The following is a 24,931-nucleotide window of genomic DNA, read 5'->3' as shown; positions in this document are numbered from 1 at the left end:
CGTGCGCGTGTGTGTGTGTGTGCGTGCGTACCTTGCCCTCTGTGCGTGCGTGCGTGCGTGCGCGTGTGTGTGTGCGTGCGTACCTTGCCCTCTGTGTGTGCGTGCGTACCTTGCCCTCTGTGCGTGCGTACCTTGCCCTCTGTGTGTGCGTGCGTGCGCGTGCGTGTGTGTGTGCGTGTGTGCGTGCATGCGTACCTTGCCCTCTGTGTGTGCGTGCGTACCTTGCTCTCTCTGTGTGCGTGCGTGCGCGTGTGTGTGTGCGTGTGTGCGTGCGTGCGTACCTTGCCCTCTGTGTGTGCGTGCGCGTGTGCGTGCGTGCGTGCGCGTGTGTGTGCGTGCGTGTGCGTGCGTGTGCGTGCGTGCGTGCGTACCTTGCCCTCTGTGTGTGCGTGCGTGCGCGTGTGTGTGTGCGTGTGCGTGCGTGCGTACCTTGCCCTCTGTGATGAGCTGATCCAGCAGACCAGAGTTGTAGAAGCTGGCGTAGATGTCCCCGTGCCCAGGAGGATACCACACGTCAGCATTCTCACCCGTCATACCAATGTCTGTGGCCACAGGCAGGAGGGACTCTTTATTAATACGGGGGTACCTGGGACAGAGGACAGGAGGGACTCTTTATTAATACGGGGGTACCTGGGACAGAGGACAGGAGGGACTCTTTATTAATACGGGGTACCTGGGACAGAGGACAGAGGGACTCTTTATTAATACGGGGGTACCTGGGACAGAGGGCAGGAGGGACTCTTTATTAATACGGGGGTACCTGGGACAGAGGACAGGAGGGACACTTTATTAATACGGGGGTACCTGGGACAGAGGACAGGAGGGACTCTTTATTAATACGGGGGTACCTGGGACAGAGGGCAGGAGGGACTCTTTATTAATACGGGGTACCTGGGACAGAGGACAGGAGGGACTCTTTATTAATACGGGGGTACCTGGGACAGAGGACAGAGGACAGAGGGACTCTTTATTAATACGGGGGTACCTGGGACAGAGGACAGGAGGGACTCTTTATTAATACGGGGGTACCTGGGACAGAGGGCAGGAGGGACTCTTTATTAATACGGGGGTACCTGGGACAGAGGACAGAGGACAGAGGGACTCTTTATTAATACGGGGGTACCTGGGACAGAGGACAGGAGGGACTCTTTATTAATACGGGGGTACCTGGGACAGAGGGCAGGAGGGACTCTTTATTAATACGGGGGTACCTGGGACAGAGGACAGGAGGGACTCTTTATTAATACGGGGGTACCTGGGACAGAGGGACTCTTTATTAATACGGGGTACCTGGGACAGAGGGACTCTTTATTAATACGGGGGTACCTGGGACAGAGGGACTCTTTATTAATACGGGGGTACCTGGGACAGAGGACAGGAGGGACTCTTTATTAATACGGGGTACCTGGGACAGAGGACAGGAGGGACTCTTTATTAATACGGGGTACCTGGGACAGAGGACAGGAGGGCGGGAGGGGAGAGACATTTAGATCATATGAATCCTGTTAGGAATGGGTCGATGACGGGAAGACCAACTGAACAGATCAAGGAGCCGTCATCACTTAATGTTTATCAGTGGATAAGAGCAGATTAGGAAGGAGAACGTTTATCGTCTCATTACAGAGCTGAGGATGGTCTGTCTGCCTGCCTGCCTGTCTGTCTGTCTGTCTGTCTGTCTGTCTGTCTGTCTGTCTGTCTGTCTGTCTGTCTGTCTGTCTGTCTGTCTGTCTGTCTGTCTGTCTGTCTGTCTGTCTGTCTGTCTGTCTGTCTGTCTGTCTGTCTGTCTGTCTGTCTGTGGTTATGGCTCACTGGTCTGTGTAGAGTACAGCCTGTCAATGCAACAGAATCCTACTCTGATGCGTTCTGCCTACAACAACATCTCTTGCATAGTTAGTTTAGTTTCGGTATGTTGCACTGAAAGTGTCTAATATTGCATTGATTGGACCACAAGTCCCACAGTAAAGGGAAACATTGATAGTGTTAATTAAAGAGGCAAACTCTAGAGGTGTAATATTTAGTCTGTGTGACAGTCCGAGGGGAGCGGCACACACTGGAGCAGCTTAGGGGAACACTGGAGAAGAGGAAAGGAGAGCAGAGGAGAGGAGACAGGAGAGGAGAGGGAAGGGGGAGGAGAGGAGAGGGTAGGGGGAGCAGAGGAGAGGAGGGGGGCAGGAGAGGAGAGGGAAGGGGGAGGAGAGGAGAGGGTAGGGGATAGGGGGAGGAGAGGAGAGGGTAGGAGAGGAGAGGGTAGGAGAGGAGAGGGTAGGAGAGGAGGGGGGCAGGAGAGGAGAGGGAAGGGGGAGGAGAGGAGAGGGTAGGGGGAGCAGAGGAGAGGAGGGGGCAGGAGAGGAGAGGGAAGGGGGAGGAGAGGAGAGGGTAGGGGGAGCAGAGGAGAGGGTAGGAGAGGGTAGGGGGAGGAGAGGAGAGGGTAGAAGAGGAGAGGGTAGGGGGAGGAGAGGAGAGGGTAGGGGGAGGAGAGGAGAGGGTAGGAGAGGGTAGGGGGAGGAGAGGAGAGGGTAGGGGGAGCAGAGGAGAGGGTAGGGGGAGCAGAGGAGAGGGAAGGGAGAGGAGAGGAGAGGGGGATGGAGAGGAGAGGGCAGGAGAGGGTAGGGGAGGAGAGGAGAGGAGAGGGGGAGGAGAGGGAGAAGGGGGAGGAGAGAGAGAAGGGAAGGGAGAGGAGAGGGGAGGGGGATGGAGAGGAGAGGGCAGGAGAGGGTAGGGGGAGGAGAGGAGAGGGTAGGGGGAGCAGAGGAGAGGAGGGGGGCAGGAGAGGAGAGGGAAGGGGGAGGAGAGGAGAGGGTAGGGGGAGCAGAGGAGAGGAGGGGGGCAGGAGAGGAGAGGGAAGGGGGAGGAGAGGAGAGGGTAGGGGGAGCAGAGGAGAGGAGGGGGGCAGGAGAGGAGAGGGAAGGGGGAGGAGAGGAGAGGGTAGGAGAGGGTAGGGGGAGGAGAGGAGAGGGTAGGAGAGGAGAGGGTAGGAGAGGAGAGGGTAGGAGAGGAGAGGGTAGGAGAGGAGAGGGAAGGGGGAGGCGAGGAGAGGGTAGGGGGAGGAGAGGAGAGGGTAGGAGAGGAGAGGGGAAGGGGGAGGAGAGGAGAGGGTAGGGGGAGGAGAGGAGAGGGTAGGGGGAGGAGAGGAGAGGGAAGGGAGAGGGTAGGGGATGGAGAGGAGAGGGGGATGGAGAGGAGATGGGGATGGAGAGGAGAGGGCAGGAGAGGGTAGGGGAGGAGAGGGTAGGGGGAGGAGAGGAGAGGGAAGGGAGAGGAGAGGGGGAGGAGAGGGAGAAGGGGGAGGAGAGAGAGAAGGGAAGGGAGAGGAGAGGGGAGGGGGATGGAGAGGAGAGGGCAGGAGAGGGTAGGGGGAGGAGAGGAGAGGGTAGGGGGAGGAGAGGAGAGGGTAGGGGGAGGAGAGGAGAGGGTAGGGGGAGGAGAGGAGAGGGAAGGGGAGGAGAGGGCAGGAGAGGGTAGGGGGAGGAGAGGAGAGGGTAGGGGGAGGAGAGGAGAGGAGAGGGAAGGGGAGGAGAGGAGAGGGAAGGGGAGGAGAGGGAAGGGGGAGGAGAGGAGGGAAGGGAGAGGAGAGGGGAGGGGAGGGGGATGGAGAGGAGAGGGCAGGAGAGGGTAGGGGGAGGAGAGGAGAGGGAAGGGGAGGAGAGGAGAGGAGAGGGAAGGGGGAGGAGAGGGAAGAGGGAGGAGAGGAGGGGGCAGGGGGAGGAGAGGAGTGGGGAGGAGTGGGGAGGAGAGGAGAGGGAAGGGTGGGAGAGGAGAGGAAAGGGGGAGGAGAGGAGAGGGAAGGGGGAGGAGAGGAGAGGGAAGGGGGAGGAGAGGGAAGGGGGAGGAGAGGGAAGGGGGAGGAGAGGAGAGGGAAGGGGAGGAGAGGGAAGGGGGAGGAGAGGAGAGGGAAGGGGGAGGAGAGGGGGAGGAGAGGGAAGGGGGAGAAGGGGGAGGGGAGAAGGGGGAGGGAAGGGAGAGGAGAGAAGGGGGAGGGAAGGGAGAGGTGAGGGAAGGGGGAGGTGAGGGAAGGAGGGGAAGGAAGGGGGAGGAGAGGGAAGGAAGGGGGAGGTGAGGGAAGGAGGGGAAGGAAGGGGGAGGAGAGGGAAGGAAGGGGGAGGAGAGGGAAGGAAGGGGGAGGAGAGGGAAGGGGCCTCATTAAAAGAGGATAAAGTTGTCATCTGACCAGGCTTTTTGACACACTCCAGTTTGATCCTCACTTTGTGTTTGATTGTATTCCAGAGGCGTAGGAGCTTCTGAGGTAAAGCCCTCCTTGAAGAGGCTGATAAAATATTAACACTACAAGCCTTTTAGTCTACAGTCCAATTCAACAGTCCACTGCTTGAAAGGAAAGGTTCACCCATCTGAATGTTATATTGTTTTTGTGCATCTCTGAGTGATGTTCTATAGATTCCCTGGGTCATTTCATGTTTTCATGTGTATCTGAGTTATTGGCGTTGAAGCAGGCAGAAATCCGTCTGCTATGACGTAGCACTGTGATAAAGTTGCTCTGACTACACAGGAAGTTAACAGGAAAACGACTTTTAGATCACAAAAACGTCTATCAGACATGTCAGATTGCAATACTGGCCGATGTCTTAACTCTGGAGAAGGTCTTCTCTCAAATTAGACATTGATTATATTTTAGCGATATTCCTACCTGGAGAAATGTGGAATTTAACGGAGGGTCTATCTAGCACATTTTTCCTATTTGTCTGCCTCTTTAGTCCAGGGTGCATTGCATGGTGCTGTTGCCTGAGATATTATAGAAAGGAGATTAATAATGAAAAATATAACGACCCACCCAGCAGACTGGGACAAATCGCCTTCACGTTGTCATGCTGCGTCTAAGCTAATTGTAACGCAATCCCTTCAAAGTCAGTGTGTATATCGAGAAACTATTTCTCTCGAAAGTACGTCATGTCACGATTCCTAAGCTATATGATATTACAGATAGCAAGTTAATTATCTCACATCTCTGAAAAGTATTGTAATGTTGTACTTCTGGTTGACGAAATTGGTGCTAATGTTGAGTTTTTGAGCTAGCGCCCAATAGAATCCCATTCACTCCTTGAAGGAGAGCGCTCCTTGTCCAGGAATTGCCCAGAATGCACCGTGGAGCCCAATGACGTAGCATGTCAGAAATGCCTTCTGGAACATGTGAACTTTCATGTGCATTAATAACAAACTTGTATTCCATCTGTAAATATGAATAAAACTGTTAAATTACGAGACTAGTTGGTTTAGCCACGTAAAAAGACAGGAACCTAACTGGTAGCATTGATTGGCTGACATAATGAATGGGCTGGACATGCCGGGAGATGAGTTGGGATTGGTCTGCCATGTAGCATACTTCTGTCTATAACGTGAGCTGCTCAATACTCTATATGTTGATAGTCCTTTCTACTGTAGCGTTTTTGAAAGATATAATGTTAGCCATGGAGAACTACAAAAGTTTAGCTACTTTTCTCTTTAATGCCCTGAATTTAGCAGACGCTATCGACAGATCAGTTTTTGCACACGCCACGGTCTGTGTGAACCGGAGAGACTTGACACAACGCTGACGTAGCTACAAACAAAACTGAGTTAAATGGTTCCGGTCTGCCGTGAAGCGGAGAGACAGTATGCCCGCCAAGTTAAATGGTTCCGGTCTGCCGTGAAGCGGAGAGACAGTTAAATGGTTCCGGTCTGCCGTGAAGCGGAGAGACAGTTAAATGGTTCCGGTCTGCCGTGAAGCGGAGAGACAGTTAAATGGTTCCGGTCTGCCGTGAAGCGGAGAGACAGTTAAATGGTTCCGGTCTGCCGTGAAGCGGAGAGACAGTTAAATGGTTCCGGTCTGCCGTTGAAGCGGAAGAGACAGTTAAATGGTTCGGTCTGCCGTGAGCGGAGAGACAGTTAAAGGTTCCGGTTGCCGTGAAGCGGAGAGACAGTTAAATGGTTCCGGTCTGCCGTGAAGCGAGAGACAGTAAATGGTTCCGGTCTGCCGTGAAGCGGAGAGACAGTTAAATGGTTCCGGTCTGCTGTGAAGCGGAGAGACAGTTAAATGGTTCCGGTCTGCTGTGAAGCGGAGAGACAGTTAAATGGTTCCGGTCTGCTGTGAAGCGGAGAGACAGTTAAATGGTTCCGGTCTGCCGTGAAGCGGAGAGACAGTAAGATGTTTTCCGGTCTGCGTGAAGCGGAGAGGAAGGAGACCAGTTAAGTGTTCCGGTCTGCCGTGAAGCGGAGAGGACAGTTAAATGGTTCCGGTCTGCCGTTGAAGCGGAGAGGTACAGTTTAAATTGGTTCCAGGTCTGCCGTGAAGCACGGAGAGAGGACAGTTAAATGGTTCCGGTCTTTGCCGTGAAGCGGCGAGGACAGTTTAAATGGTTCCGGTCTGCCGTTGAAGCGGGAGAGGGCACAGGTTAAATGGTTCCGTTCTTGCCGTGAATGCGGCGAGTACAGTTTAAATGGTTCCGGTCTGCCGTTGAAGCGGAGAGACAGTTAAATGGTTCGGTCGCCAGTTGCAGGGACAGTTAAAGGTCGGTCTGCTGTGAAGCGGAGAGACAGTTAAATGGTTCCGGTCTGCCGTGAAGCGGAGAGGACAGTTAATGGTTCCGGTCTGCCGTGAAGCGGAGAGACAGTTAAATGGTTCCGGTCTGCCGTGAAGCGGAGAGACAGTTAAATGGTTCCGGTCTGCCGTGAAGCGGAGAGACAGTTAAATGGTTCCAGTCTGCTGTGAAGCGTTCATTCGTGTATACCGTTAAGAGTTTAGCTACAATTTCAGATATTCTAAGTTTCTCATTTTGTCAGAAAGTCGTTTTCATTGCAAGTTAAAGCGTACTGTTTGCTAGCTAGCGAACGTTAGCTTGCTGGCTCGCTATCTAACGTTACGTGTATAATCTGTGCAGTAATATTATTTGAATCAGAAACTATTTGCATTGCTAGTTATAGCCTAATGTTAGCTAGCTAACATTGAACCTAGTTGGTCAGCTTTAGCTACCTGCAGATTCATACTACAGCTATGACAATGTTTGTATTGGTAGTAGTATGATATACCATTTTCTAGCCCAGTCTCTACTTTTATCCAATGTAAAAAACTTCTACATTTCAAATGTTGCTACATAGGACCGAATCCAGGTGGTGGGTCATAATTGATAGTGCAGTTTGTTTAGGCAATTTTACAGCTAAATATCTACTTTACATGCTGATATTGTCTTTGGTATTATTGTGTGTAGCTACGTTTCCTTGCTAGCTAGTCAGCCAGCCCATAGAGAGAGCGTTGCATTGTGGATTTTGTAGTTGACTTGAACTGCAACAGATTTCCACAATGATTTTCCATGTTGCTACCAACCTTATTATAACGGCAAAATTAAGTATTTAAATACTCACAAGTTTAGCTACTTTTCTCACACATACTCACATATTAGTGTTATTTAACACTGTAAATGAAAGGAATGAGTGGTTTTGGCTGGATTTTTCCTTTAAGTCTTTAGAGTCCATTCATTACCGCTACAAACAGGATGTCCAGTTTAATGTCCAGTATGTCTCATATATTCTGATCCAGCAAGATATGAGACATACTGTGGTGCGTGTGTTACCTGCTCTGGTTGAAGGTGTGTATCTTGACACGGTGGTGTGTGTATTTCTGAAGGATCTTCTTGGTGTCTTCATCCGTGTTGAAGGAGTTCATCAGGACCAGAGGAACGTCTGTGTTGTACTTCTTGTTCAAGTGCTGAGGGAAAAAGATACTGGATTGAGAACAGGTGAAAGGAGTGCTTGGTGGCCATATTGGATGGAGGACAGGAGAAAGGAGTGCTTGGTGACCATATTGGATGGAGGACAGGAGAAAGGAGTGCTTGGTGGCCATATTGGATGGAGGACAGGAGAAAGGAGTGCTTGGTGGCCATATTGGATTGAGAACAGGTGAAAGGAGTGCTTGGCGGCCATATTGGATTGAGGACAGGTGAAAGGAGTGCTTGGCGGCCATATTGGATTGAGGACAGGTGAAAGGAGTGCTTGGCGGCCATATTGGATTGAGGACAGGTGAGAGGAGTGATTGGCGGCCATATTGGATTGAGAACAGGTGAAAGGAGTGCTTGGCGGCCATATTGGATTGAGGACAGGTGAAAGGAGTGCTTGGCGGCCATATTGGATTGAGGACAGGTAAAAGGAGTGCTTGGCGGCCATATTGGATTGAGGACAGGTGAAAGGAGTGATTGGCGGCCATATTGGATTGAGAACAGGTGAAAGGAGTGCTTGGCGGCCATATTGGATTGAGAACAGGTGAAAGGAGTGATTGGCGGCCATATTGGATTGAGAACAGGTGAAAGGAGTGATTGGCGGCCATATTGGATTGAGAACAGGTGAAAGGAGTGATTGGCGGGCATACTGGCCACAGCAAACCAAGTGACAGGCTGGGTGGAGCTAATGCAATGGCAGTGTTGGAGAGCATCACATCCGAGGTGCATTGTGACTGACTGATTGACAAATCATAATGAGTAGTTATTTATGACGCAAGGTGATTTGTAGGTCAGTTAGTCGGCAGTCGGGCTGCCCAGTCGGCTGCAATGCTGAACAAGCCCGAAGACTCTAGAGTCCAGACGTTAATGAGGGAGGGGTTGTTACGGTAAACCGTTACCAAACTGTGTGGGTGTGTGGTGGAGTGTGTGGTGGAGTTTATGAAGCAACCAGGCTGCTTGAGGTTCGTCTCGGCTTTATGAGGTCATTAAGGGTGGGACTGTCCTAGGAGAGGTGGGGTCGTGTGGAGTTCAGCTCCACTACCAACCAATGTAACTACCAGGATATGACACAAACAACGTAACTATCAGGAAATCACACTGTCTGACTGGTACAACAAGTCAGCATAACAGGATCTATTCCACTGTAGGATGTTGGTTTAGATTTAGTACAATCATTTTAAGTTTCGTTTTATGAATTTTGGGAAGTTATGAACTGCCATTTCCCAGGACAGAGCAGAAAGGTCAGCAGACTAGAGAGGAGGGATAAAGAGGTTCTGTGGATTAAGAAAACAGCCCTTCTCTCCCTCACCCTCTCCCTCACCCTCTCCCTCTCCCTCCCTCCCTCCCCCCCTCCCTCCCCCCCAAGGGGATTTATTGGCATGGGAAACATATGTTAACATTGCCAAAGCAAGTGAAGTAGATAATAAACAAAGTGAAAGAATCAATATAAATGAACAGTAAACATTACACTCACAGAAGTTCCAAAAGAATAAAGACATTATAAATGTGGTATTATGTATCTCTCTCTCTCAAGTTGATTAAACAGCATGATCATTATATTTTGGTTGAGTATATTAGAAGATCAGCTGAGGGTCTGTGTAAAGCTCTCTAAGGTCTCCAGGCAGTCTGGCTGAAAGGAGAGCTGTTATTCTATGGGCAGGTCTGTGGGTTTGGCCAAGCAGAGGAGGGACAGAGAGGGCAGTGTGCTGGATCTGAGAGGTGTGTGTCAGAGCAAGAGAGAGGTGGTATTTGTTTGCGGACTTGTGTGTGGTTGTCTGTATATGTGTGTGTGTGTATCTGTGTGTTGTGTAACGGCTGCATGCAAAGGGAAAGGGAAAGGGAACAACTGAAAGCATTCAACTGAAATATGTCTTCCACATTTAACCCAACCCTTCTGAATCAGAGAGGTGAGGGGGGGCTGCCGTAATCAACATCCACGTCATGAACACTCTTCCCCCTCCACACACTGTGTCCTGTGTCTGTCTGACACCCTCCAGATAAAGGCATATTACCTCCACTGTGAATCAGGCCATTTAGGGAGAAAATGTTCACCAACTCCCACCTCTGCCCTGTCCCCTGAGTAAAGCTTCTCAGTCATCTCTCTCTCGCTGTGTGTCTCTGTGTGTCTATTACATTTTACATTTTAGTCATTTAGCAGACGCTCTTATCCAGAGCGACTTACAGTAGTGAATGCATACATTTCATACATTTTTTTTTCTTTTTTTCTCCGTACTGGTCCCCCGTGGGAATCGAACCCACAACCCTGGCGTTGCAAACACCATGCTCTACCAACTGAGCCACACGGGACAAACATGAATTAGTCATTTGAAGAGCCTTTGGTATGACTCGACTGGGAATTGAACCCACAACCTTCCAATCTCAGGACAGACACTTTAACCACAAGGCTACTGAGTGTATCTATGTGTATCTATGTGTGTGTGTGTGTGTGTGTGTGTGTGTGTGTGTGTGTGTGTGTGTGTGTGTGTGTCCAGTCGTCTCTCCCTCATTAAAGTCATAATCTGGAGTCCTTGCTTCAGCCCAGCGACAGTCCAGCCCACCGACAGCCCAGCCCAGTCCAGTCCAGCCCAGTCCCGCCCACCGACAGCCCAGCCCAGTCCCGCCCAGCCCAGCCCACCGACAGCCCAGCCCAGTCCACCGACAGCCCAGCCCAGCCGTCCAGTCCACCGACAGCCCAGCCCAGCCCAGTCCAGTCCAGCCCAGTCCCGCCCAGCCCAGTCCACCGACAGCCCAGCCCAGCCCAGCCCAGTCCCGCCCAGCCCAGTCCACCGACAGCCCAGCCCAGTCCAGTCCAGCCCAGTCCCGCCCACCGACAGCCCAGCCCAGTCCAGTCCAGCCCAGTCCCGCCCACCGACAGCCCAGCCCAGTCCAGTCCAGCCCAGTCCCGCCCACCGACAGCCCAGCCCAGTCCCGCCCAGCCCAGTCCAGCCCATTGACAGCCCAGCCCAGTCCAGCCCAGCCCAGCGACAGCCCAGTCCCGCCCAGCCCAGTCCAGCCCACCCACAGCCCAGTCCAGCCCAGCCCAGCTCAGCCCTGTCCAGTCCAGACCAGCCCAGTCCAGCCCACCAACAGCCCAGTCCAGTCCAGCCCAGTCCAGCCCAGCCCACCGACAGCCCAGCCCACCGACAGCCCAGCCCAGTCCAGCCCAGCCCAGCCCACCGACAGCCCAGCCCAGTCCAGTCCAGCCACTTGGTTCGGTACGTTTTCAGAGATGGGACTGAGGGTAATGAAATGTAACCACTATACAATTCTTATGATGTCTCTTATGTTATGCGTACAACATTCTTGTGGCACATATCTGTTATAACAAGTCATTATGAGTAAGTTATAATGATATAATGACAGTTATCACAACTCTTATGTAATAAAACAATAATGTTTTAACCTTTATTTAACTAGGCAAGTCAGTTAAGAACAAATTCTTATTTACAACGACGGCCTACACCGGACAAACCCAGACGACGTTGGGCCAATTGTGAACCGACCTATGGGACTCCCAATCGCGGCCGGTTGTGACACAGCCTGGAATCGAACCAGGGTCATTAGGGACACCTCAAGCACTGAGATGTAGTGCCTCAGACCGCTGAGATGCAGTGCCTTAGACCGCTGAGATGCAGTGCCTCAGACCGCTGAGATGCAGTGCCTCAGACCGCTGAGATGCAGTGCCTCAGACCGCTGGGATGCAGTGCCTCAGACCGCTGAGATGCAGTGCCTTAGACCGCTGAGATGCAGTGCCTTAGACTGCTGAGATGCAGTGCCTTAGACCGCTGAGATGCAGTGCCTTAGACCGCTGAGATGCAGTGCCTTAGACCGCTGAGATGCAGTGCCTTAGACCGTTGAGATGCAGTGCCTCAGACCGCTGAGATGCAGTGCCTCAGACCGCTGAGATGCAGTGCCTCAGACCGCTGAGATGCAGTGCCTCAGACCGCTGAGATGCAGTGCCTCAGACCGCTGAGATGCAGTGCCTTAGACCGCTGCGCCACTCAGGAGCCAGATATGTCTATGACTGCTTATGACATGTCTATGGCTGCTTATGACATGTCTATGGCATGTCTATGACTGCTTATGACATTCTAACAACATATTGAGGACAGGTACCTCTATCTGCTGCACGGTGAGGTCCAGGAAAGTGTTCTCGTTGCGGACGCTGATGAGGCTCTTGGGGCCTTTACAGCCCATGCTGGTCCCCAGGCCTCCATTCAACTTGACTACCACCAGCTTGTTGAGACTGTCTGCCAGGCTGTCCGGCAGGGGCCGCGCTGCTATCTTATCGTAGGGCTGGATCTGTGGAGAGAGAGGAGAGACATTTAATATGTTCTCTTGGTAATGTATGTGGTAACACTTCTGATGTGGGTTGAGGGGGATCTTATCACATTTAATCTATGGAGACTCAGGGACTGAAAAAGGACTGAAAAAGGACTAGGGAAGAAATGAAACCACAGAACTTTTTGTTGTTGTTCATTTCTGAAGACAAAGGAAAGGGTGTAATCTTTGACAGGACTATAACACACCCAGAACCCTGCATTCAGCTTGAATCAATAAGGTCTGGCATTTTAAACAGATAGCTGGAGGCTCACAACTATACACAATGACAAGGAGCACCCAGGACCGTCAAATCTTAAACAGATGTCCTGTGTGTGTGTGTGTGTGTGTGTGTGTGTGTGTGTGTGTGTGTGTGTGTGTGTGTGTTTACATGAGTGCATGTGTGATTGACCCTAAGTAACTGAAGGGTCATAGGGTCATGGCTCATCCTGTGTGGTGATGACTCATGTCCTGCTCACTGCTTTGAGACACCAGAGCCTGGATCTGAGGCCCAACACACACTGGATACAGCCCGACACACACTGGATACAGCCGGACACACACTGGATACAGCCCGACACACACTGGATACAGCCCGACACACACTGGATACAGCCCGACACACACTGGATACAGCCCGACACACACTGGATACAGCCCGACACACACTGGATACAGCCCGACACACACTGGATACAGCCCGACACACTGGATACAGCCCGACACACTGGATACAGCCCGACACACACTGGATACAGCCTAACACACACTGGATACAGCCTAACACACACTGGATACAGCCTAACACACTGGATACAGCCCGACACACACTGGATACAGCCTAACACACTGGATACAGCCCGACCAGCCCGACACACACTGGATACAGCCCGACACACACTGGATACAGCCTAACACACTGGATACAGCCTAACACACTGGATACAGCCCGACACACACTGGATACAGCCTAACACACTGGATACAGCCTAACACACTGGATACAGCCTAACACACTGGATACAGCCCGACACACACTGGATACAGCCCAACACACACTGGATACAGCCCGACACACACTGGATACAGCCCGACACACACTGGATACAGCCTAACACACTGGATACAGCCTAACACACTGGATACAGCCCGACACACACTGGATACAGCCTAACATACTGGATACAGCCCGACACACTGGATACAGCCCGACACACTGGATACAGCCCAACACACACTGGATACAGCCTAATACACTGGATACAGCCTAACACACTGGATACAGCCTAACACACTGGATACAGCCTAACACACTGGATACAGCCTGACACACTGGATACAGCCCGACACACTGGATACAGCCCGACACACTGGATACAGCCTGACACACACTGGATACAGCCTGACACACTGGATACAGCCCGACACACTGGATACAGCCTAACACACTGGATACAGCCCGACACACACTGGATACAGCCTAACACACTGGATACAGCCCGACACACACTGGATACAGCCCGACACACACTGGATACAGCCTAACACACTGGATACAGCCTAACACACTGGATACAGCCTGAAAACACTTATTATGGAGATACTGTATATGGTTGGCTGGAGCTGCTCTAACCTAATCTCTGGTGGGCAGAAATGGTACTGTAGATCAGTCTTTATACTGTGGCCACCAATAGCTAAAGAGCAGCAAATCCTTCCGGACGAATCACGATTCCACAGGTAGATAGCATCTTTGTAATTTCAGAAGGGGAGGTGACATTCAGCCCATAGACTGGCCCTTAACTTGCAAAGACAGAGGGGGAGCTCCTCGTTCTAGCATCCCTTCACTCACTGAGGATAACTTAACCAAAACAACAACATCCTAAAGCTATCCTAAAGCTCCTCTTATGTGTAAGAGAGAATGTGTGTGTGTGTGTGTAAGAGAGAGAATGTGTGTGTGTATGTGTAAGAGAGAGAATGTGTGTGTGTGTGTGTGTGTGTGTGTGTGTGTGTGTGTGTGTGGTGTGTGTGGTGTGTGTGTAAGAGAGAATGTGTGTGTGTGTGTGGTGTGTGTGTGTGTAAGAGAGAGAATGTGTGTGTGTATGTGTGAGAGAATGTGTGTGTGTATGTGTAAGAGAGAGAATGTGTGTGTGTGTGTGTGTGGTGTGTGTGTAAGAGAGAGAATGTGTGTGTGTGTGTATGTGTAAGAGAGAGAATGTGTGTGTGTGTGTGTGTGTAAGAGAGAGAATGTGTGCGAAGCACCACTGCAGCGCGTAATATTTTAAGGTGAACACTGCAGCAAAAGCGAATTCCTTCCTCCACTACTCTTTGGTCCGCGTGTGGCTACAATACGTTGAGTTTCCCAGGGAAGCTATGAAGCGCCGGGGAAGCTGTGAAGCGCCGGGGAAGCTATGAAGCGCCGGGGAAGCTGTGAAGCGCCGGGGAAGCTGTGAAACCAGCTGTAGACTAGTGCGTGATTGTGTTCATGAGTCTGTTATTAAATGTGTATGTTTACTGCTTTTCATTCAATTCAATATTCATTCATATGGGCAGAATATTGTACATGTAGCTTACAGATTTAATTGTGGCCTAAAATAAATGTGTTCATACGGGCAGAATATTGTAGCCTCGACCCACAGTGCCGTGAAAAGGTATTTTCCCCGTTTCGGATTTTCTCTATTTTTGCATAGTTTTGATACTGAATGTAATCAGATCTTCAACCAAAACCTAATATTAGATAAAGGGAACCTGAGTTTACAAATATTTTATTTCATTAACAAAGTTATGCAACCCACAATTCCCCAGTGTGAGAATGTAATTTCCCCTTTACACTCAATAACCGGTTTGCCACCTTTAGCTGTAATGACTGCAACCAAATGCTTCCTGTAGTTGTTGATCAGTCTTTCACATCGCTGTGGAGGAATTTTGGCCCACTCTTGCATGCAGAACTGGTTTAACTCTACAACATTTGTGGGTTTTCAAGCATTAACTGCTTGTTTCAAGTCCTGTCACAACATCTCATATAATATTAGGTTTTGGATGAAGTGCTGATAACATTCAGTATAAAAAAATATGCAAAAATTAAGAAAATCAGAAAGGGGGCAAATATTTTTTCACGGCACTGTATATAAATGTGTTCATATGGGCCGAATATTGTATATAAAGGCTAAAGGCTAAATAAAGCCTATACTATACCTAGGCTGGTGTCTTTATAGTTCCACAATGTATTTTCGTTTTAAAGAATGTATTTTTGTTTGATCTAGTTTTTACACAATCCATTAACACCAATCCTTCAATATAAAACATTTATCAATAAAAATAAGTAGGCCAAAAACATTTATTTCAAATAAAAATTTTAAACCCTCCATTAACACCAAACATTCGATATAAAACAATTATTTATCAACAAAAAAGGTTTGCAAAATAGAAACATTTATGGGCCAAAAATAAGTAGGCCTAAAACATTTATTTAAAATAACAATAACAAAAAAACAAGCAACAAATAAATCCTCATATTTCTTACTAAGATTAATGTTCTAAAACATGTTCTTGAGTTTAAAATAATCAATACTGAAACTTTCAGATGACGTTTGTGTGTGAATTAAACATGTTCCATTGCTTTCATGAGCTTTTTCTTTCACTGCCCTGAGTTTAAGACAAGGGTTTAGCCATCTTGGAATTAACGAACATTTCCAATAACTTTATTTTCAAGAATCTAATTTCTTCTTAACTTTTTGCTTAAGGTGAAACATAAGAAATATCGCAATAACATTTCCAATCACCTTTTTGAGGAATAACAACTTTGCTTAAGTTTATAGTTAAGGACAAAATGGCAGTTAAGAAGACATTGATTTTTAAGATGGTTTTGTGAATCTGGGACCTGGTCTATTATGGAATTAGAATGTGCTTAGTGTTCTGGGCCCAGATGGACATGTGAATCTGGGACCTGGTCTCTTAGGGAATTAGAATGTGCTTAGTTGTTCTGGGCCCAGATGGATTTTGGAGTATTCACAACTGCAACGTCAAAATGTAGGCAACGCTCTTCAGGTAAGACTCCAGCCATTGAGTGGTGTATTTCTCAACCAGTGACTTCAGATCCTTCTGTTGCTTGTGGTAGTGGGGTCTTTGCCATGGCGGTTCAAAAGCTAAAAAGCTGAAAATGTGAACCATATGTGTGTGTGCTGGAATCTACCCCTACAAATCTACCCATAATCTGCTACAGGAGGACACATCACTACCTCTAGATGGTTCTCCCTAAATGTGGACTGAAGACTAGTGTATGTGTGTCATCACAAACAAGTCACACTATGACATGCTACAGAGTGTGCCAAGTGTCCAGCCCTGACCCCTCTCCCCCCTTCCTCCCCCCTTCCTCTCCCCAAAACAAAAACTGTCCCATCTGTGTTAGTTAAATCAAACCATGTGACTCAATGACAACACACACAGACATATGGTGACCAGACAATTCCACATAGAGAGGGAGAGATCGAGAGAGATCGAGAGAGCGAGAGAGAGGGAGAGATCGAGCGAGAGAGATCGAGAGAGCGAGAGAGAGGGAGAGATCGAGCGAGAGAGATCGAGAGAGATCAAGAGAGAGCGAGAGAGAGCGAGAGAGCGAGAGAGAGAGAGAGAGAGAGGGAGAGCGGGAGAGAGCGAGAGAGAGCGAGAGATACACACCGAGTACACCAAACATTAGAAACAGCCTCAATTCATTGGGTCATGGACTCTACAAGGTGTTGAAAGCGTTCCACAGGGATGCTGGCCCATGTTGACGCCAAAGCTTCCCACAGTTGTGTCAAGTTGGCAGGATGTCCTTTGGGTGGTGGACCATTGTTGATACACATGGGACTCTGTTGAATGTGAAACTCCAGCAGTGTTGCAGTTCTTGACACAAACCGTTGTGCCTGGCACCTACTACCATACCCCATTCAAAAGGCACTTACATGTTTTGTCTAGCCCATTCACCCCCGAGGCACACACACAGTCGTGGCCAAAAGTTTTGAGAATGACACTAATATTCATTTCCACAAAGTCTGCTGCCTCAGTTTGTATGATGGCAATTTGCATATACTCCAGAATGTTATGAAGAGTGATCAGATGAATTGCAATTAATTGCAAAGTCCCTCTTTGCCATGCAAATTAACTGAATCCCCCAAAAACATGTCCACTGCATTTCAGCCCTGCCACAAAAGGACCAGCTGACATCATGTCAGTGATTCTCTCGTTAACACAGGTGTGAGTGTTGACGAGGACAAGGCTGGAGATCACTCTGTCATGCTGATTGAGTTTGAATAACAGACTGGAAGCTTCAAAAGGAGGGTGGTGCTTGGAATCATTGTTCTTCCTCTGCCAACCATGGTTACCTGCAAGGAAACACGTGCCGTCATCATTGCTTTGCACAAAAAGGGCTTCACAGGCAAGGATATTGCTGCCAGTAAGATTGCACCTAAATCAACCATTTATCAGATCATCAAGAACTTCAAGGAGAGCGGTTCAATTGTTGTGAAGAAGGCTTCAGGGCGCCCAAGAAAGTCCAGCAAGCGCCAGGACCGTCTCCTAAAGTTGATTCAGCTGCGGGATCGGGGCACCACCAGTACAGAGCTTGCTCAGGAATGGCAGCAGGCAGGTGTGAGTGCATCTGCACGCACAGTGAGGTGAAGACTTTTGGAGGATGGCCTGGTGTCAAGGAGGGCAGCAAAGAAGCCACTTCTCTCCAGGAAAAACATCAGGGACAGACTGATATTCTGCAAAAGGTACAGGGATTGGACTGCTGAGGACTGGGGTAAAGTCATTTTCTCTGATGAATCTCCTTTCCGATTGTTTGGGGCAACCGGATAAAAGCTTCTCCGGAGAAGACAAGGTGAGGGCTACCATCAGTCCTGTGTCATGCCAACAGTAAAGCATCCTGAGACCATTCATGTGTGGGGTTGCTTCTCAGCCAAGGGAGTGGGCTCACTCACAATTTTACCTAAGAACACAGCCATGAATAAAGAATGGTACTAACACATCCTCCGAGAGCAACTTCTCCCAACCATCCAGGAACAGTTTGGTGACGAACAATGTTTTTTCCAACATGATGGAGCACCTTGCCATAAGGCAAAAGTGATAACTAAGTGGCTCGGGGAACAAAACATTGATACTTTGGGTCCATGGCCAATAAACTCCCCAGACCTTAATCCCATTGAGAACTTGTGGTCAATCCTCAAGAGGCGGGTAGACAAACAAAAACCCACAAATTCTGACAAACTCCAAGCATTGGTTATGCAAGAATGGGCTGCCATCAGTCAGGATGTGGCCCAGAAGTTAATTGACAGCATGCCAGGGCGGATTGCAGAGGTCTTGAAAAAGAAGGGTCAACACTGCAAGTATTGACTCTTTGCATCAACTTCATGTAATTGTCAATAAAAGCCTTTGACACTTATGAAATGCTTGTAATTATACTTCAGTATTCCATAGTAACATCTGACAAAAATATCTAAAGACACTGAAGCAGCAAACTTTGTGAAAATGTATATTTGTGTCATTCTCAAAAACTTTTGGCCACGACTGTATACAATCCTTCTCTCAATTGACTCAAGGCTTAAAAATCCTTCTTTAACCCGTCTCCTCCCCTTCATCTACACTGATTGAAGTGGATTTAACAAGTGACATCAATAAGGGATCATAGCTTTCACCTGGATTCACCTGGTCAGTCTGTCATGGAAAGAGCAGGTGTCCTTATGTTACACACAGTGAGTGAGTGAGTGAGTGAGTGAGTGAGTGAGTGAGTGAGTGAGTGAGTGAGAAATAGGATAGTGCTGCAGTTACAGCAGGACAGTTTGTCATATCTCTAGCCAGCTATAATCTCAAGTTAAGCTTGCTTTCTTTGAAAAGAAACTCCTTGAATACTTCCACTTCAATAAAGTCTGTATGTAGTGGTTGTTATCACTGTGATGATCTAAGTCGGGGTTTAGTTATCACTGTGATAATCTAAGTCAGGGTTTAGTTATCATTGTGATAATCTAAGTCAGGGTTTAGTTATCACTGTGATAATCTAAGTCAGGGTTTAGTTATCACTGTGATAATCTAAGTTAGGGTTTAGTTATCATTGTGATAATCTAAGTCAGGGTTTAGTTATCACTGTGATGATCTAAGTCAGGGTTTAGTTATCACTGTGATGATCTAAGTCAGGGTATAGTTATCACTGTGATGATCTAAGTCAGGGTTTACTTATCACTGTGATGATCTAAGTCAGGGTTTAGTTATCATTGTGATGATCTAAGTCAGGGTTTAGTTATCATTGTGATGATCTAAGTCAGGGTTTTTTAACTCGGGGCCCACAGTGGGCCCTGGGCATGTCAGAGGTAGGTCGCCAGTTATGAGAATACGTCTAGAATCACACACTGTTGCTTCTTAAATTTGGTTCGTTGGACAATTTAGGTCACGGGAGGACGGTCAATTTCTAATTTGAGTGAAAAAGTTTAAAGAACCCCTAATCTAATAATCTGAGGTAAAATGAGGTGATTCAGGCCTGTGAGTATTCTGTCATTATCGCTAACTCTACCTGTTGGAAGGCTGAAGCAAAGCAAACAAACCCAAAGTGTGTGCTAATTAAAGTCATTCTATGTCCATAACCAACTTTCTGTCTACATAACGAAGTAATGAAGACATGATGAATCCTGGCTGGAGTATTGTATTCAACATGAGGAAGTAATGAAGACATGATGAATCCTGGCTGGAGTATTGTATTCAACATGAGGAAGTAATGATGAAACCTGGCTGGAGTATTGTATTCAACATGAGGAAGTAATGAAGACATGATGAAACCTGGCTGGAGTATTGTATTCAACATGAGGAAGTAATGATGAAACCTGGCTGGAGTATTGTATTCAACATGAGGAAGTAATGATGAAACCTGGCTGGAGTATTGTATTCAACATGAGGAAGTAATGATGAATCCTGGCTGGAGTATTGTATTCAACATGAGGAAGTAATGATGAATCCTGGCTGGAGTATTGTATTCAACATGAGGAAGTAATGATGAATCCTGGCTGGAGTATTGTATTCAACATGAGGAAGTAATGATGAATCCTGGCTGGAGTATTGTATTCAACATGAGGAAGTAATGATGAATCCTGGCTGGAGTATTGTATTCAACATGAGGAAGTAATGATGAAACCTGGCTGGAGTATTGTATTCAACATGAGGAAGTAATGATGAATCCTGGCTGGAGTATTGTATTCAACATGAGGAAGTAATGATGAATCCTGGCTGGAGTATTGTATTCAACATGAGGAAGTAATGATGAAACCTGGCTGGAGTATTGTATTCAACATGAGGAAGTAATGATGAATCCTGGCTGGAGTATTGTATTCAACATGAGGAAGTGTCCTACCTACTTTTCTCTGTCCTCACTTTTAGTATGCCCCTCTCCCCATCTCTCTTACCTCGTTCCCTTTCTTCTTGCCAACCTCTCCCTTCTCTATCGTTGTGCCGGTAACGAAAAGGTTGCTGGTTCGAATACCCGAGCCGACAAGGTGAAAAATAATCTGTCAATGTGCCTTTGAGCAAGGCACTTAACCCTAAATTACTCCAAGGGAGCCATACTACTATGGCTGACCATGTAAACAACCCATTTCACTGCACCTATCCAGTGTGACAAAATATTTGAAACAATTCTCCCCCCCCTCTACCTCTCCTTCCCCTCCCCCTCTCCTCCCCCCCTCTACCTCTCCTCCCCCCCCCTCGACCTCTCCTCCCCCCTACCTCTCCTTCCCCTCCCCCACTCCTCCCCCCTCTACCTCTCCTTCCCCTCCCCCTCGACCTCTCCTCCCCCCCTCGACCTCTCCTCCCCCTCCACCCTCGACCTCTCCTTCCCCTCCCCCCTCGACCTCTCCTTCCCCTCCCCCCTCGACCTCTCCTTCCCCTCTACCGCTCCCATAAGACGGACTCTGTTTGAGAGGAGTGAGTGTAAGTGTGATTCTCTCTCTAATAAATGAGAAGGCCCAGCAGTGAGGGTCTGCTACTGAGGGGGAAACAACCTGGGATTTGTGTTGTGTGTATGTGACAGTGTGTGTGTGTGTGTGTGTGTGTGTGTGTGTGTGTGTGTGTGTGACAGTGTGTGTGTGTGCTAGCTAGGCCCAATTTAGCATCAGGTCGTCCATAGCACTTAGCCTCCTCTCCCTCTCTGCCCAATGTAAACTCTGCTTCCAGATAGTGACTCAGTGTTTTTCACAACAGCCTGGGTTCTATCAGAACAGCAACAAGACATCAGAGAGGATACAGAGACATCCAGACAGAGAGAACACACTGAAACCACACTACAGAGTGTCTCCTCAGAACTTCTCCACACACACACACATCTTGGATTCCTTCACTTTCCTTTCCTCCATTCTCAATCCCTTCCCAACTGTGACTGAGTTCGAGGTAAAGTCTCAAGGAAAGTGTGCTATAAAGGGAATAGGGTACCATTTGGGACGTTCGTTTGGAACCCAGCCCATACCCCCCCCCCCCGCTCAGAGACCAAAGAGAAATGGAACTGTTTCAGGACGTAATCAGCACAAAGGCTGTGTGTGCATTCCAAAATGGCACCCTATTCCCTATATAGTACACTGCTTTTGACCAGAGTCCAGTATATAGGGAATAGTGTTCCCTTTGGGATGCAGCCTGTGTGTTGGTGCTGGATCAGAATACTCAGTAGTACGACTGACGCACACAGCTGAGAGAATGGACTTCAAAGAGCATCCCTAGAGACATGGCAACCCTGTGGTTTAAAACAGAGAAAACTATGGTAATACTGGAATTCTATACTGAGGGAGAATATGGCAAACCTGTGGTTTTAAACTGAGAGAAAACTATGGCAAACCTGTGGTTTTAAACTGAGAGAAAACTATGGCAAACCTGTGGTTTTAAACCCTAATCCTGAGTACCTGTATGTCGGCAGGTAGCCTCGTGGTTAGAGCGTTGGACTAGTAACCGAAAGGTCACAAGATTGAATCCCCGAGCTGACAAGGTACAAATATCTGTCGTTCTGCCCCTGAACAAGGCAGTTAACCCACTGTTCCTAGGCCGTCATTGTAAATAAGAATTTGTTCTTAACTGACTTACCTAGTTAAATAAAGGTTAAAAATATAAAAAAATGTCTGAGTCCTCAACATCAGACCTGACAGAAATCTCAGTGGGATGGAAATGTTGTCTGTGTGTCTAAATAAGAATTGGTTCTTGACTTGTCTGGTTAAACAAACATGACACCTGAACAAGTTGGATGTTTGAGATCTTCATTGAGTAAGATGGCGCCGGAGAAGAAGGCTGTTTTACGTGCCCCCAGCCGATTGTGTTTTGTTGTTCGTTTATTTGCGTTGTAACTTTTTTTAAACTTATTTTGTACATAATGTTGCCGTTACCGTCTCTTATGACCGAAAATATCTTCTGGACATCAGGACTGCGATTACTCACCACGGACTAGCAGAATCCTCTTTTTCCTTTCACGACTCTGACGAGCCCGACGCCAAGGATATACTGCTTCCTCGGGAACAGGCCCCAATCCCCGTGATCTGGTTGAAGAGTAGGCGGAGAAAGAGAGAGTCCGAAAGTCGGTCTGCCTTCTGAGAATTTGTAGGCAATCGAATAAACCCCCACTTCCCTCCATTCTGCTAGCAAACGTGCAATCTAATCAACGAGTTACGTAGAAGATTAAACTACCAACGTGACATTAAAAACTGTAACATCTTATGCTTCACAGAGTCATGGCTGAACAATGACAACATCAACATACAGCTGGCTGGTTATACGATGTACAGGCAGAATAGAACAGCGGCGTCTGGTAAGACAAGGGGCGGCGGTCTATGTATTTTTGTAAACAACAGCTGGTGCACGATATCGGAGGACGTCTCGAGCTATTGCTCGCCTGAGGTAGAGTATCTCATGATAAGCTGTAGACCACACTACCTACCGAGAGAGTTTTCATCTGTATTCTTTGTAGCTGTTTACATACCACTACAGTCAGAGGCTGGTACTAAGATGGCGGAATACAGCAAACAAGAAAACGCTCACCCAGAGGCGGCGCTCCTAGTAGCTGGGGACTTTAATGCAGGGAAACTTAATTCCGTTTTACCAAATTTCTATCAGCATGGTAAATGTGCAACCAGAGGAAAAATAACTCTGGACCACCTATACTCCACACACAGAGATGCATACAAAGCTCTCCCTCACCCACCATTTGGCAAATCTGACCATAATTCTATCCTCCTGATTCCTGCTTACAAGCAAAAATTAAAGCAGGAAGCACCAATGACTCGGTCTATAAAAGTGGTCAAAGGAAGCAGATGCTAAGCTACAGGACTGGTTTGCTAGCACAGACTAGAATATGTTCCGAGATTCCTCCGATGGCATTGAGGAGTACACCACATCAGTCATTAGCTTCATCAATAAGTGCATCAATGATGTCGTCCTCACAGTGACCGTAAGTACATACGGAACCAACCAGAAGCCATGGATTACAGGCAGCATCCGCACTGAGCTAAAGGCTATAGCTGCCGCTATCAAGGAGCGGGACTCTAACCCGGAAGCTTATAAGAAATCCGCTATGCCCTCCGACGAACCATCAAACAGGCAAAGCATCAATACAGGACTAAGATCGAATCGTACTACACCGGCTCTGATGCTCGTTGGATGTCGCAGGGCTTGCAAACCATTACAGACTACAAAGGGAAGCACAGCCGAGAGCTGCCCAGTGACACGAGCCTACCAGACTAGCTAAACTACTTCTATGCTCACTTCGAGGCAAATAACACTGAAACATGCATGAGAACACCAGCTGTTCCGGAAGACTGTGTAATCACGCTCTCCGCAGCTGATGTGAGTAAGACCTTTAAACAAGTCAACATTCACAAGGCCGCAAGGCCAGATGGATTACCAGGACGTGTACGGCGAGCATGCACTGACCAACTGGCAAGTGTCTTCACTGACATTTTCAACCTCTCCCTGTCCGAGTCTGTAATACCAACATGTTTTAAGCAGACCACCATAGTCCCTGTGCCCAAGAACACTAAGGTGACCTGCTTAAATGACTACCGACCCGTAGCACTCACGTCTGTAGCCATGAAGTGCTTTGAAAGGCTGGTCATGGCTCACATCAACACCATCATCCCAGAAACTCTAGACCCACTCCAATTTGCATACCGCACCAACAGATCCACAGATGATGCAATCTCCATTGCACGCCACACTGCCCTTTCCCACCTCACCTATGTGAGAATACTATTCATTGACTACAGCTCAGCATTCAACACCACAGTGCCCTCAAAGCTCATCAATAAGCTAAGGACCCTGGGACTAAACACCTCCCTCTGCAACTGGATCCTGGACTTCCTGACAGGCCGCCCCCAGGTGGTAAGGGTAGGTAACAACACATCCGCCACGCTGATCCTCAACACAGGGGCCCCTCGGGTGCGTGCTCGGTCCCCTCCTGTACTCCCTGTTCACTCATGACTGCACAACCAGGCACGACTCCAACACCATCATTCAATTTGCAGATTACACAACAGTGGTAGGCCTGATCACTGACAACGACGTGACAGCCTATAGGGAGGAGGTCAGAGACCTGGCCGTGTGGTGCCAGGACAACAACCTCTCCCTCAACACGATCAAGACTAAGGAGATGATTGTGGACTACAGGAAAAAGAGGACTGAGCTCACCCCCATTCTCATTGACGGGGCTGTAGTAGAGCAGGTTGAGAGCTTCAAGTTCCTTGGTGTCCACATCACCAACAAACTAACGGTCCAAGCACACCAAGACAGTCGTCAAGAGGGCACAACAAAACCTATTCCCCCTCAGGACACTGAAAACATTTGGCATGGTACTCAAATCCTCAAAAGGTTCTACAGCTGCACCATCGAGAGCATCCTAACTGGTTGCGTCACTGCCTGGTATGGCA

The 24,931-nt window shown here is 48.4% G+C and overlaps 1 protein-coding gene across 3 annotated transcripts in view; it reads right to left on the bottom strand.

The window, feature by feature from the left end:
- LOC115193508 (UTP--glucose-1-phosphate uridylyltransferase) overlaps positions 1 to 24,931 on the bottom strand; it is a 66,074-nt gene that overhangs the window by 9,636 nt on the left and 31,507 nt on the right. For all 3 annotated transcript variants that reach the window (XR_003878192.1, XM_029752198.1, XM_029752197.1), the window contains exons 4-6: positions 11,817 to 12,002; positions 7,560 to 7,693; positions 430 to 586 (exon numbers count right to left, since the gene is read on the bottom strand). Coding sequence is in view for 2 of the 3 variants with exons in the window: in XM_029752198.1 (XP_029608058.1) it covers positions 430 to 586; positions 7,560 to 7,693; positions 11,817 to 12,002 (477 nt within the window). In the remaining variant the exon portion in view is untranslated. The remainder of the gene's footprint in view (positions 1 to 429; positions 587 to 7,559; positions 7,694 to 11,816; positions 12,003 to 24,931) is intronic.

This window comes from Salmo trutta, chromosome 5 (genome assembly GCF_901001165.1).
Source record: "Salmo trutta chromosome 5, fSalTru1.1, whole genome shotgun sequence".
In the NCBI taxonomy this organism is placed as follows: domain Eukaryota; kingdom Metazoa; phylum Chordata; class Actinopteri; order Salmoniformes; family Salmonidae; genus Salmo; species Salmo trutta.
The sequence above is the reverse complement of the archived record's forward strand: the minus strand, read 5'-3'. Positions and strand labels throughout refer to the sequence as shown.